General features: G+C 34.5%; 1 protein-coding gene across 1 annotated transcript in view; it reads left to right on the forward strand.

Annotated features, from left to right (window-relative positions):
- DPY19L2 (dpy-19 like 2) overlaps window positions 1–14,129 on the forward strand; it is an 83,781-nt gene that overhangs the window by 46,097 nt on the left and 23,555 nt on the right. The window contains exons 13-16 of the mRNA XM_059932705.1: window positions 2,177–2,257; window positions 4,306–4,407; window positions 5,470–5,541; window positions 8,035–8,081. Of these exons, the coding sequence (XP_059788688.1) occupies window positions 2,177–2,257; window positions 4,306–4,407; window positions 5,470–5,541; window positions 8,035–8,081 (302 nt within the window). The remainder of the gene's footprint in view (window positions 1–2,176; window positions 2,258–4,305; window positions 4,408–5,469; window positions 5,542–8,034; window positions 8,082–14,129) is intronic.

Raw genomic sequence — 14,129 nt, forward strand, 5'->3', positions numbered from 1 at the left:
ATTCTTGTCAAATTGGGTTCATCCCAGGAGTGCAAAGATGTTTCTGTAAAATTTATAAATGTAAATTATCACACTAGCAAATTAAAGGAGAAAAATACTTTATGATCATCTCATTAGATGCAGAAAATAAATTTCATAAAATTAAACACCCATTTATGATAAAAACTCTTAGCACAGAAGAAGTAGCAGGGAGCTTACTTAACCCAATAAAATTCTTCAGCAGTCATTGGTTTTGCAGGAGAGATATTTGGAGTATTCCATTTATGAAGATCAAGATAAATATGTTTTTTCACATTTTATTAAAGGTTCAAACATGTAAAAGCAAGAAAGTAAATAACAGGATTAGAAAAGAAATGGAAAGAAAAATCAAAATTTATTATATCATTATTTACATATAAAACAAAATAATTATTAGAAATTATAAAAATTCAATAACATGGCTAGATATAAGATTAATATTCAAAAGTTAATTGCATTTCTACTCTTTGGCAACAAACAAAAACCATATTTTTGAAAATATGCCATATATATTAGGGAGAAAAAAATGCATAGTATCTGAATAAATCTAATATTTTTGAAATTTAAATTTTTTAAAAAATATGTGTAAAACCACTTATCATGTAATAAGGATAAGGAAAATTACAACTTGAATGAGAAAAGGCAATAAAGAGATGTTAACACTCAGATGAGTAAGATGTTGGGATTATTTGGCAAGAATTTTAAACCAGTCATCATAAAAATACTTCAGTGAGCAATTATAAGTACTCTAGAAGCAAACAAAATATCACCAAAGAAATAGAAATTTTTTTTTTTAAAAAAGGAATAACTTGGGAATTTTTTAAAAAAAAGAATAACTTGAAAAATACTGTAACTGAAATAAAAAACAGTGAATGAGCTTCATAGAAGAATGAATATAACAAAGAAAGCAATTAGTGTACTTGAAGATAGAACAATAGAAATTACCCAATCTAAACAACAGAGGAAAAGTAACTGGAAAAAAATGATAGAGGCTTAGGGAAGTGTGGGACAATAACAGAAGATTTAATATTTGTATCATGGAAGTTCCACAGGAGAGGAAAAAGAGAGTGGGCCTGAAAAAGTATTTGAAGAAGTAATGGCATAAAATAGATAGCTAGTGGGAAGCAGCCGCATAGCACAGGGAGATCAGCTCGGTGCTTTGTGACCACCTAGAGGGGTGGGATAGGGAGGGTGGGAGGGAGGGAGACGCAAGAGGGAAGAGATATGGGGACATATGTATATGTATAACTGATTCACTTTGTTATAAAGCAGAAACTAACATACCATTGTAACGCAATTATACTCCAATAAAGATGTTAAAAAAAAAAAGAAGTAATGGCTGAGAACTTTCCAAATTTGGTAAAAGACGTAACTCTACAGAGTCAAGAAACTGAGTTAATCTCAAGCAGGATAAAGCCAACAAAATCCATGCCAAGACACGTCATAATTCAACTTCTGCAAACTAAAGGCAAAGAAAGTCTTGAAAGCAGACAGAGGGAAATGATGCATTACCTTTAGGGCAAAACTGATTCGAATTTACAGCAGACTTCTCATCTGAAACTATGGGAGCCAGAAGGAGGTGGCACAACATTTGTAAATGCTGTAAAGAATTGTCAACCGCAAGTTATATATCCAGTGAAAGTGTCTTTTAGGAATGAAGGGGAAAGTAAAACATATTCTCAGATGAAGGAAAACTAAGAATTTGTTGCTAGCAGAACAACCCTTAAATAATGATTAATAAAAGTCCTTGAAACAGGAAGTAAATGATGAGAGAAGGAATGTTAGAACATCCAGAAGAAGTAAAGGACAACAAAATGGATGCACATAAGTCTAAATATAATAGACTATTCTTCCCTTGAATATTTCTTTTCACGTGTTTTATTTTGTTGTTCTTTATCTAGATATTTGAGTCAAGCTTTTCATTTATTTACTTTCATTTTTATTGATAAAAGTTTATGAGGCCATGAATTTTCTTCTGATCATTGATTTACATGCATCCCTTAGTTTCTAATATGTAGTTTTCATTACCATATTTAAAAAAAATTTTTTTTTGAGTTTGTGTTTCCCTTTCACTTAAGCCTTATTAATAGGAGGTTTAATTTCCAGGAAGAAGGACCTTTTGGTCTTCTGACTTCTATCTATTTTGTTTATTTTCTAGATAATTCAAGGTAGTGCTTGGTTTTGTGGGACAATCATTTTGAAATTTCTGACATCTAAAATTTTAGGTGTTTCAGACCATGTAAGTACTTTCTAGTTAAAACATTAGAATTTCTATAAATATTTAGTTGGATGAAGACTTTGAAACCATCTATTTTTAAATGAAACCTCTTCATTTTATAGAGGTTAAGTGCCTTCTTCAAGGTCCCAAACTAGTTATTGGCAGAGTCAGTACTAATACCCTGCAGATCTTTTCAACCCACTAAGAAGAAAGTATATCAATGAATGGTGACTTAGCATTCTAGGAAAAAAATACGTTAAGTAGTTGTTTATATTTTGGTTAAAATACAAATTGTTTGTTTAATAAGTTATTAATTCATTGTAAATGTTAACATATGAACAGTCTGTACTCAGCTTTGCAATATAGAACTCAAGATTTCAATATAGTTTTTTTTAATTTTATTTATTCAATATAGTTTTATTTATAATTATAGACTAAAATTAAGATGTGATTTGATATTTTTAAAGTTCTTCTTGTATAAAGAGAATGATAAAAATTCTCTGTCTTTTCAACTTCTAGAAAATATATGGACCACATCCCTCATGCATGTTGTTTCTGTCTGTTTTAAGGCTAATACCTCAAATAATGGCCCTTTTCAAAGCAAAAGTTCCTATTAACTAGTTTGTTTTGGGAATAGAAAACAATGCATGATTTTAACTTTTGACTTTTCAGCACTTTCTGTTTGGATATGAGGATAGATGAGTGTATCATACAATAATCTACTCTGAAATTTACCTTATATAGTACTCTCCAATTAGGACTCTGTCTAATGCTGAAATTGCTTCAACTTTAACAAGGGATTATAGATAGTGGTTACTCTCTTAAAATGTCAAGTGCTGTCACTATCCAGGAGAATTGAGCCTGCATACATGTTCATGTTAAATAAAATTTCAAAATGTAAGGATTTATTTGCCATTTATTGTTAGATCTGCAGAGTGGTTTACTAGGTTTATTTGTTGTTCTTAAATTTTTATTCTGTAGGGGGTATACATTTTATGGTAAACTTTATTTAGGCCTCCTAAGTTATTTATTAAGTTGGTCTGTTATTTTCTTTCTTGCCTTGCTCCACATTGTCACCCAACTCTTTACAAATCCTAAAACACACACACACACACACACACACACACACACACACCCCTTGGTATTCTTAAGTGACTTCTGTGTGACAGCTGTGAGAAAGACTTGAAACTAAAGTGGCTTGGTTAAATTATAATTAGTCACCAGGCCTATTCTAAATTAGAAAAATAAAGTTAACTGTAAATTATCCTTGGTACTGGTAGATAAGGGGAATCATGAATAAATGAAAACCATAGATAATCATCAAAGTTGATATATAATAATTTATGTCCTTGTAAAGTAGTTTGAGTTAATGTTTTGCATGCCAAATATTTTTCTTTATCTGGCCTTCTAAGAATGCAGTGTAAAAATAATTGTCTCACCGAAGTAGGTAATAAATAATCGGTAGAAAATAGTTCTACATTGGATTTGGTTGGTGGTGTTTATGTTAAAGTCCTTTGAGATCGAGTAACTAAATCAAAGTAGTATGTATAGTTGTTGTAATTCTCTTGAAGAATAGCTCTCATAGTTAATGGCTTGAATGTATGTCTGAAAAATTCAAGAAGCACCAAAAATTGTGCTCAATGTATGAGACTTTGTGAAAATGACAGTGCATGGAAAATTTGTTCATGATTTACAATGTGTGGTGAAAGGAGTTAACTGAAATTGTTTTTTTCTTGATAAATGATCTGATTATAAAATCTCATGATCAACTGCATGGTGGTTTGTGCCCAGCAGATGTTGATTTTAGCTCATTCTTTACATTATCACCTTCTCTGCTTGCTTTTTCTAAACTTCTTTTTCCTTTTCATTTCTCTTGCTATTTCTGTTTGTTTTCAATTTTCTTCATAATTCAGCACATAATGTGGTTCACTGTATTTTTTGTTTTTTTGGAGAGGCATCCATGTACCTTGGATTTATCTTCTCTGTAGAATTTGTTACTATTACATCAAACCAATTATTATTAACTATAATTATTTGTGTAATTTTAATTTGTTTTTATTTTCTTCCAGATTCGCCTGAGTGACCTTATTGCAGCCAGAATCTTAAGATATACAGATTTTGATACTTTAATTTACACCTGTGCTCCTGAATTTGACTTCATGGAAAAAGCGGTATGAATGTTTCCTTTTTTCTCTTCTACAGGTATGATGGGTTCTTGCTCTTAAGTTTTCCCTTTAATCGGAAACTCAAAAATTTTATTCAGAAACACCCAATTTACTTACTGTATCATTTTTTTATGGTAACTTTTGCTAATTATATGGCCTTCCTCACCTGGTTTATGTGTAAAATCAGTAAACAATGGCCCCTACCAGGGCGAGTGCATAATATACTGTATGACCCATAGTCAATTACTGTTACTACAGTTCACTTACTTTTAATAATCTAGGTCAGTTGGAGGTATGAGACCACTCAGGAAATATAAACCCAAATTCTTGTTTTTGTTTTTTAAAAATTCAGTTTTTTTCACTTAACATCCCAAATATTACAAACTTTTAAAATAAGACATTGCCAAGAAAGATATACTACTAATCATCTATTATTCTCTTATCTATCCAATCAGTCATACATTTATTCAGAAACAATTATTGACCACTAATTATCTGTGAGGCAGTTTGTAGTCGGACTATGAAGAGTAAAATGACTTGATTCCTGCCTTCAAGAAATATATAATTTTGTTACATGGTAAATCACTCTCTATCACGATTCACGAGAACTATTTAGCTGCTGCTATTATTTTAGTACTTACTCATACTTACAGTAATTACTTAGTGTAACTTCATTGTTAGTTCTATAGTTTCACAAATGAAAATAATAGAATTTGCAGCCCAGGAAATGATAATCTAGGGCCCAGGGATCAGTAAACACACATTTTAAACTTACTATTATATAATAGAAATAAAGAAAAGATAAAACCAAAAGAAAGGAAAAAATAATATCCATAGCTAATTTTAATAGTTTTTATCGTTAAAACTATTTGATATATTTGTGTAACTATTTTATAATTTTGATTCTTGTATTAGAACATGAAACTCAATAAATATATAGTCTGTTAATGACAAAGGTATCTTTTACCTTTACAAAATCTTATTGTGACACTCAATTTGACATACATTTTCATTCATTTAATGTAAAATTTAATAAATAATTATTTTGAATAATTTGCTATATTTCAGACACCACTGAGATACACAGAGACATTGTTGCTTCCAATCGTTATGGTGATTACTTATTTTATCTTTAAAAAGGTATTTAAAAATTTTTTCACTTGCTTTTGGGTTCAAGACAAGGACTTAGATTAATGCTGATAGCTCAGAATTCTGTCTTACTTTTAGGATGAACTCTTCCCTCCCTAAAAAACTTTTTTTATTCAGATTTTTCTTTATCTAGTATTATGTGGGTTTTTTTCTGAAAGCCACATTAGAAAAGATATTTTTACTTATTCTTTCGAAAGAAATTTGTCAGTTACCCACTATGTTCTAAGAACTACGTTAACAAAGTAGGTACACTGAGATAAATAAGACAAGCCCAGCCCTATCTTGAAACTCACAGTCTGAGCCAGGGGGAACATTCAGCAAATAATTTCCCAAATGATTAAATAATTGCAATTGTTATAGGTACTAAAAAAGAAAAGTACAATGACCACTTTGGTATCTTTCAAATATAAAGCACATTCAAAAAAGTCTTGATCCATTTTGAGACATGAATAGGAGAAATTTGTATAGCCATTAAAATATCATTCTCTACTGTTCACTGTTTTCACAAAAAAACAAAATGTTATCACAGTAGAAGAAATAATGTTTAAAATACCACTGGAAGATTTTCTTGGTCTGGGAGTAGTTTATCCGAAAGTCTGGTTAAAGACAGTGGATCCTCAGTTTTTAGCAATTTTGAACCATCTTTATTTTTATTGTTTAAAAGTTGTCCTGCCTTAAGTCAGTATGTATTTTATGCTTTTAAGCAGATAACAGTAACATGATTTCTCTACTGTCATACGAAGTGTGGTTCTGTTGAAGCCAGTGTTCTAAATTTAAAGTCAAATTGCCTATCTTCCCTATGTAGTTCCAGTTCCCACATTTCTCATTCCTTTGTTTTCACATAGAAGATGAATAATTTATGAGTGAGAAAGGCATCTCCCTGTACATCTGTGTTGTTTCACCCTTGATCCACTTCCCCAGGGACAACGTGCAAAGAGTCAGGATAGATACGAATGGGTAAACTACACACAGGTTTGCTGCTTTCCATTGCTTTGGCCCTACTTAGCTCAAGCTGCAGATTTTCTCCACTAGCATATTTCTCTATTCCATCATGGCAATTTGTGTTATTCTTACAAGGCTCCACTTGGGGGGGACTAATGCAAGAATTAACTGTTCCGTGGGGAGATATCTAGCACAGGAGAAAATGATAACTAGATCTACTATTAACTATTTTAAAAATAAAGATACAAGATCTAAGACTCATAAACATAATACTAGCCCCCAAACATACCACAGCTCAAACCGTGCACGTGCAGTAGCAGGCGCATGCGTGCATACACACACACACACACACACACACACACACACACCCACCCCCATCCCTGCAGCCATTAAAGCTTAACTCCTTTCTGCATCCACATAAACACCTCAGTCTTTATTTTTCCTGTTATGGCTTATTTTCCACCTCAGGGATACTTCTGATGTTCATTTAACTTTTCACTTGTGTGAAATCACTTCTGAGAAGGAAAGGAGGAAGGCATGTCTAGTATGATTTCCTGTAACACTATTGAATCTTAGACTCCTATAAATGCCTATATTCTATTACCTATACCTTTGAATAGGCTTTTGCTTGCCAAAAAGACTGATAATCTCATTTTCATTACTTGAAACATTCGTCCATGCAGGATGCCCTTGAATCAATGAGAGAAGTTAAAAATTCTGAACTTAGATTTAATTTAACGTTAGAGTAGAAATTTTGTTACGTATTTTTTTCAATGTTTATCTGTGAGTTACAAGCCACATATCATGCAGAGTGCAAAATTTTAAGTTCCCCGTAAATTTCTTAAGTTGTGTGTAATTGCTGCTAAAGCTTCTTTGGCCAAAGTTAGCTTCCACTTTTTTTGCCTTCACTCCTCCCTCTCTCATCATCATCTGGTACACTTTATTATTATTTTTTTTTTTGGCTGAGCCACGCAGAGTCTTAACCACTGGACCACCAGGGAAGTCCCATTTTGATAAGTGCTCTTAAGCCTTCTGTAGCAGTCACTTCAGGCTGAGGTAGATCAGGCAAGCAGATACGCCATAGCTAATTTTATAATAATCAGGAGTTTGAGTGAAGCAGGCATATAGACTGTGTAGATAGAGAGAAATTCCTAATTCGCTTAGAAGGTCAAGATAAAATAGTCTCTGAAAGTACCTGGAGGAAGCTGCCTCCTTTGTGGAAACCAATCCCCCACCTACAACCCACCTGCCTCCCAGTAAAATATAAACTTAAACACTGTTAAGAAGTTATCCACATATAAAAAGCTTAGAATTTTAGAGCTGAAAGATTTGCTCCAATACTTTTTCTTTTTAAATAGAAAAGGAGGTTACAACTTCAAGAAATTATTTGCCTGAGGTAGAGCTGGAACTAAACTGTTTCTGAGGACTCATTTTAACAATAAAAATACTTCTTTCTAGTGGGGGTATTTTTGTTAATGAATCAGGCCATTTTAAACGTCACTTAATTCCTTAGAAATTTCATCGATTTGATTTTATTCACAGGCTTTTCGTGATATTTTATGTGTCTTATCTGCAAACACTTATCTGAGGTAATTATTTCATAGTTGTTTTTAAACCATACTATATTCAGTTATTAAATAACTTACTGTAATATCAGTTTTCCAAATGAATATACAATAAACTTCAGCATTATGATTACAAAAGGAAACATGAACCAAACTTAGATGTCTTCTTAAAAAAAAAAAGACTGAATGTATTATTCTTATGGCTGTCTCTCTTTTATGCATTTGGACTTGTTTTGAAGGATTTATATTTGTGAATTAACTCAAAGTTTAAATTGATTTAGTTTAATTTTGATATACCACTACAATTTAAAGTCAGTAAACAGAAGTAAGCTAGTTTTATTTTGGCTATTCTTTTTTTTTTTTTAAACTTTCAGAGAAAGCATACTTGTTTTTCTGAATATTCATGAAATAACTTTTCCTACATTATTGTTAAAACTGCTTGTTTTATTGCATTTCTTTGTGGTTTTATTAGTCACTAGAATTATGGGATAAACAAATATGAGCAAAATATAACTCAAATCACACATTGCTATAGGACATGAGAATTGTGAAGAAAACTTCCTTCTGAGGAAAATTTTACCTCAGATTACATTTAATATTTGTAGATATGTTCATTAGATGGATTATTTTTAATAAAATTTATTTTAGGACAGTTTTAGATTTACAGAAAAATTCTGAAGATAGAATAGAGAGTTTCCATGAACCCTGTACCCCATGCTTATATTTTCAGTAAACAGTTTTGTATGGTAGCCAGAAGAGCTAATTAGAATCTTATGGTTGAAATGGTAACATCTTGTTTGTTGAAACTGTTTCCAAATCAAGAAGGTTAGTAGATCCACTCTACTTTGTTCTGGTCAGATGGAGCCCGGGGGAACATGTCTTGACATTCTAAAAAGAATGTTTTTAGAGCCCTGAAAACTGTTCACTTAAGGAATGCATGAAGAGACCTGGGATATTTAATTGGATAATAGAAGGTTGAGAGGTACATGGCAGCTGTCTTCAAACATTTGAGAGAGTATAAGGTGGAAGATGACAGACTTGAGGGAGCCAATTGGTGGAAGGAAGATACTTAGCTCAAAGTTAGGAGGTCTTTCTTGGCGATTACATTCCTGAAAGTGATGGCTATGGGCAGAGTGGCCTTTAAATCACAAAAATAATACAGTTGACTGTTGAACAACATGGATTTGAACTGCATGGGTCCACTTATTTGCAGATTTTTTTCCAAGAATAAATACTACACTATTACTAGATCTGTGGTTGTTTGAATCCCGGGATACGGAGGGACCAAGTATATGGAGGGCCAACTATAATTTACACTCGGACTTTCAACTGCGCCCCTCACCTCCATGTTGTTCAGGAGTCAACTATATGCTTATAGTAATACAATCAGAAAAAATAGTATATCAAGAAAAGAGGAAATGTTCGCCTCTCTTACATGTACTCCTCAATTTGTGCTGATTGTAAGTGGCTTTGTATGTATCATTCCAGAAAACATTTCTGAAAACCCAATGTACTGTTTAAATGGTATTATTCTGTAACTTTTATGTAACAGCGTGTCTTGGGCATCTGCCTAGATCTTCCTCATACTTTGTACTACAAAGTCTCCAGGTTTTATTGTTCAGCATCACGAGTGACTATCATGTAATTAGCCATTCCCACATCAGTGGACATTTAGATTATATTTATCTTTTTGTCATAACAACCAGTGCTATGAGTAATTAACATCCTTGTACACATTCATTTGGACACTTATTTCAGTATTTAGAATATTTAATATTTGAAGTATTTGATATGGGACTGCTAGACCATAAGGTATGAATTTTTATAATTTGATGGATACTGAGAACTTATCATGGTGAGAGTGTCCATTTCTCTGCATCTCCATGAACACCACTGTTATTAAACTTTTAACATTTTCTAACTGATAGGTTTTTTTTGTTTGTTTTGTTTTTTTTGTTTATTTATTTATGGCTGTGTTGGGTCTTCGTTTCTGTGCGAGGGCTCTCTCCAGTTGCGGCAAGTGGGGGCCACTACTCATCGCGGTGCGCGGGCCTCTCACCATCGCAGCCTCTCTTGTTGCAGAGCACAGGCTCCAGACGCGCAGGCTCAGTAATTGTGGCTCACGGGCCTAGTTGCTCCGCGGCATGTGGGATCTTCCCAGACCAGGGCTCGAACCCGTGTCCCCTGCATTGGCAGGCAGACTCTCAACCACTGCGCCACCAGGGAAGCCCTGATAGTTTTTTAAAAAGTAACTCACCTTACAAGTCTTTGCCAGTGAAGTTTTACATCTTTCCATATGTCTGTTGGCTATTTGTGTTTCTTTTTGACCATTTGAAAATTGATTTGTGATGTCTTTTTATATTATAGACAATAATCTTTTGTCTGTTATGTGTATAACATAGTTTATTCTAGGATATCAGTATATAGTTTATTAATGGTCATTGCTTTATAGAAGTTTAAAATTTGTATACAATCACAACTGTACACTTGCTGTGTTTTCTGTGTTAATTTGTGTGCTTAGAAACACTTCACATCAAAATCATAAAAGTATTTCCCCGTATTCTCTTTCATAGTTTTCATTTTTGCCAAATAAATATGTGTATATGTAAAGTATACAATACAATGATTTGATATACATATATGTCGTAAAGTGATCACCACAACCAAGTGAATTAACACATCCAGCACCTCACAGAGTTACCTTGTGTGTGTGTGAGAACACTTAAGGGCTACACTTTTAGCGAATGTCAAGTATATAATGCAGTATTATTAAGTATAGTCACTATGCTATACATTGCTTCCTCAGACTTTCATCTTATAACTAAAAGTTTGTACCCTTTAAAGAACATCACGTCATTACCCCCAGTCCCCAGACCCTGGCAACCACCAGTCTACTCTCAGAGTTTGACTTTTTTTTGGTCTTTTTTAGATTCCACATGTGAGTGATACCATAAAATATTTGTCTTTCCCTGTCTTCCCTGTTTCACATAGTGTAATGCCTTCCAGGTTCATCCATGTTGTTGCAAATGACAGGATTTCCTTGTTTTTTATGGGTGAATAATAATCCATTGCACATATGTGCCATATTTTCTTTATTCATTGTTTGCCCTAAAACAAATGGACTGCCAGATATTTCTCCAACAAAGATGGGTTTATTGGGGGTCACCAGAGGATTGCACTTTGAGGTTTACAACCATGGTGAGCCACATGCAAGTCCCTGCACAGCAAGGAGAAGAGAACACTTTCATAGAGGGGAAAACGAAGTTGGGAGAGCTATAGTAAACCAAAAGTCCATGGCTTTTCATTGGCTGAATCCTTGCCAGGAAAGAAGAGGAATCCTTCTTCTTCCTGTTGGACTCTGCTGTTGTTACAGGGCATGAAAGTTCCCCCTTCTTGTCTCCAACTCTATTTAATTGAGATTTCTATTAATTTATTTTACTTTCCCCCTTTTGATCAAGACCTTTCTCTGAAAGCATCATTGATCAAGAGTCAGGTTTTCTAGTTTCAGCAGCTTTTTGTCCCTCAGTGCCAGGAAGGACCTTTCCTGAGTGTAGTGTCTCACATCAGAGGAAAAGCGCACAGATTGGAAACCTATTGAGGTCACATGCGAGTAACAAGGAGGGTGGGAGGGAGTACTCGCAGGTGTTTTTTTATCTAAAGTTCATATGTTATCAAGATCCTAGATATTTGTGATCATCTGAAGTGTTATGTCATCCTTAAAAGTTTGATGACAAACTTCCAACAGTCCTGGCCTGGATATCCTGGGAAAGCTGTCTCATCAGATGTCATCTACGTCAGTTCTGGGAAATCTTTACTTTCAAGTCACCAGATGATGTGCAGGTCCAGTCAGGGTTCTGTACTTTCTTTAGGTGCGTCACATGAATCCAAGAGTCTGTTCCTTGGATTCTGGTGGCATAAGGGTTGGTTAGCAGTACCTGATAGGAGCCCTTCCAGCAAGGTTGAAGAGAGTTCTTCTAGAGGTGTCTCTTCCAATACGTAAAATCTCCAGGTTGCAAGGTGTGATGGTTAAGGTTTTTGTCTCCCAAGAATGCACTGTGAAAAGATTGCTCTAATAAAACATGGTTATTTTATTTTATTTTTTTAATGCTAATGTTACAGTTTAATGAACTGTGTTTAGTGCTTTACATAATTGATCTTGTCTAATCTTTGTAAAAAAAGTCAGCAAAGTAGACATTATTAGACAACACTGAGAATGGGATTCTTCTGCTCAACTGGCAGGTGGAGATCGAGTTTGATGCCAGATCTGACTACTGAGCCAGTGATCTTAACTCTTCACTTTGCTGCCTTTCACAGCCATGTGCTTGGGACTTCAGTTCCTACTTCTTATCTTCACTTCTCTAAAGCAGTCCCTGGGTTTTCAGCTAAATCCCACAGCCAAACCTCTGGTTGACTGAAAAAACAAATCAACCAACAACCAATGGGAAATCATCTTGCAATAGGCCAACGGAGATCTTGACAGGCATTTCATCCAAGATTGAAAAATAACCAAGGGTTGTAAGAATTGGGTGTCAGCAGCAGAATGACATTTTGAATTGAGACAGTGATTTTAGTTTCTTCATGGCATAATGGTAGAAATTATTCTTAAATAGAACACCTCCTGAGATAATATAGGTCAGTAGTTGTTTGTATTCAGGTTTAAGTGCTTCAGGGAAGGTGCCAGGTGACCATCAAGCATGTGACCTGAAGCCATCTCCCCACATCCCTTCACAATAACACTCTTAATACTTGGTGGCTATAAGGCACTTTTAATTTGGAATCTAAACAATGTCCTTAACAGAACCCTGTCTTATTTGCAAGGCTCCCTGAAGAAGACAGTGGGTGAACTGCATGCTGCCAATTCTGCTTCTGTGGTCACAGCCCAGACCTTGCCATTGCCTGAAACTGCTCCTTTTAAGAAATCCCACCTGGTACCCACATGCTTGCATTCCTCTTCTCCCCGCTCACTAAATCTGTTTGTTCTTCAGCTGCCTCAAGGCGCCAAGATCTCAACTGCTCTAATCTAATCGTCATTCCTGGTTTGCTTTCTGACACAGCCTGGAATCCATGGTCAATGTCTATTATGGTTTCTTATCAAGAATTCTCAACTCCCTGGTCTTTCCTCTGCGTATGCTCTATGGTTCACACCTCTCTGTTGGTCTAGCAGTCTCCACTCTCTTCTGCACAGTAGAGATGATTACATATTAACGAATGACAGTGACTCCACCAAAAGAGCTGGTTCCTGGCAACTTCTAAGGCTACCAGTGCTACTCTTTAGGTCTATTATTTTAGGTACCTTTCTTTCCTGCTTCCCTTTGTTGGCTGTTTCTGACCTCACATCTCTCCTTTAAGCCCATTCCCCAAAACATGGTTATTTTTAATAGAAACAATTATGCCTTTGTGATATTGGAGTATCTCTCCCTTTGTAAGCTGTAAGTCAGAAGAAGCAGGAGCCAAGTGCCTTGAGAATCCTGTGACTCTCTCAAAGGGTAAGAGTTCCAAAAGTGGTGGATCTAAGATTTAGAAGGACCAACAGCAGTGCTTTTAGAAATACACCATTCATCCATCAGCAGACACTTAGGGTGTTTCCGTGTCTTGGCTATGATGAATAATGCTGCAATGGACTAGAAAGTGCAGATATCTCTTCAGGATATGGATTTTTATTCCTTTGGATGTGTTCCCAGCATTGGGATGGCTTGATCATATGGTAGTTCTATTTTATTTTTTTGCGGAACCTACATACTGTTTTACACAATGTTATACCAATTTACATTCCCATCAACAGTCCACAAAGGTTCCCTTTTCTCCACATCTTCACCAACATTTGTTATCTCTTTTCTTTTTGATAATAGCCATTCTAATAGACATGAGGTGATATCTCATTGTGGTTTTGAATTGCATTTCCCTGGTAATTAATGATGTTGAGCACATTTTCATGTACCTGTTGACAATTTATTGACAATTTATGTATATTCTTTGGAAAAATGTTCAGGTTTTTTGCCATTTTAAAATCAGATTTTTTTTTTTGCCATTTAGTTGTATGAGTTCCTTCTATATAGATACTTCAGATATTAA

Source organism: Balaenoptera ricei, chromosome 9 (genome assembly GCF_028023285.1).
Source record: "Balaenoptera ricei isolate mBalRic1 chromosome 9, mBalRic1.hap2, whole genome shotgun sequence".
Lineage (NCBI taxonomy): Eukaryota > Metazoa > Chordata > Mammalia > Artiodactyla > Balaenopteridae > Balaenoptera > Balaenoptera ricei.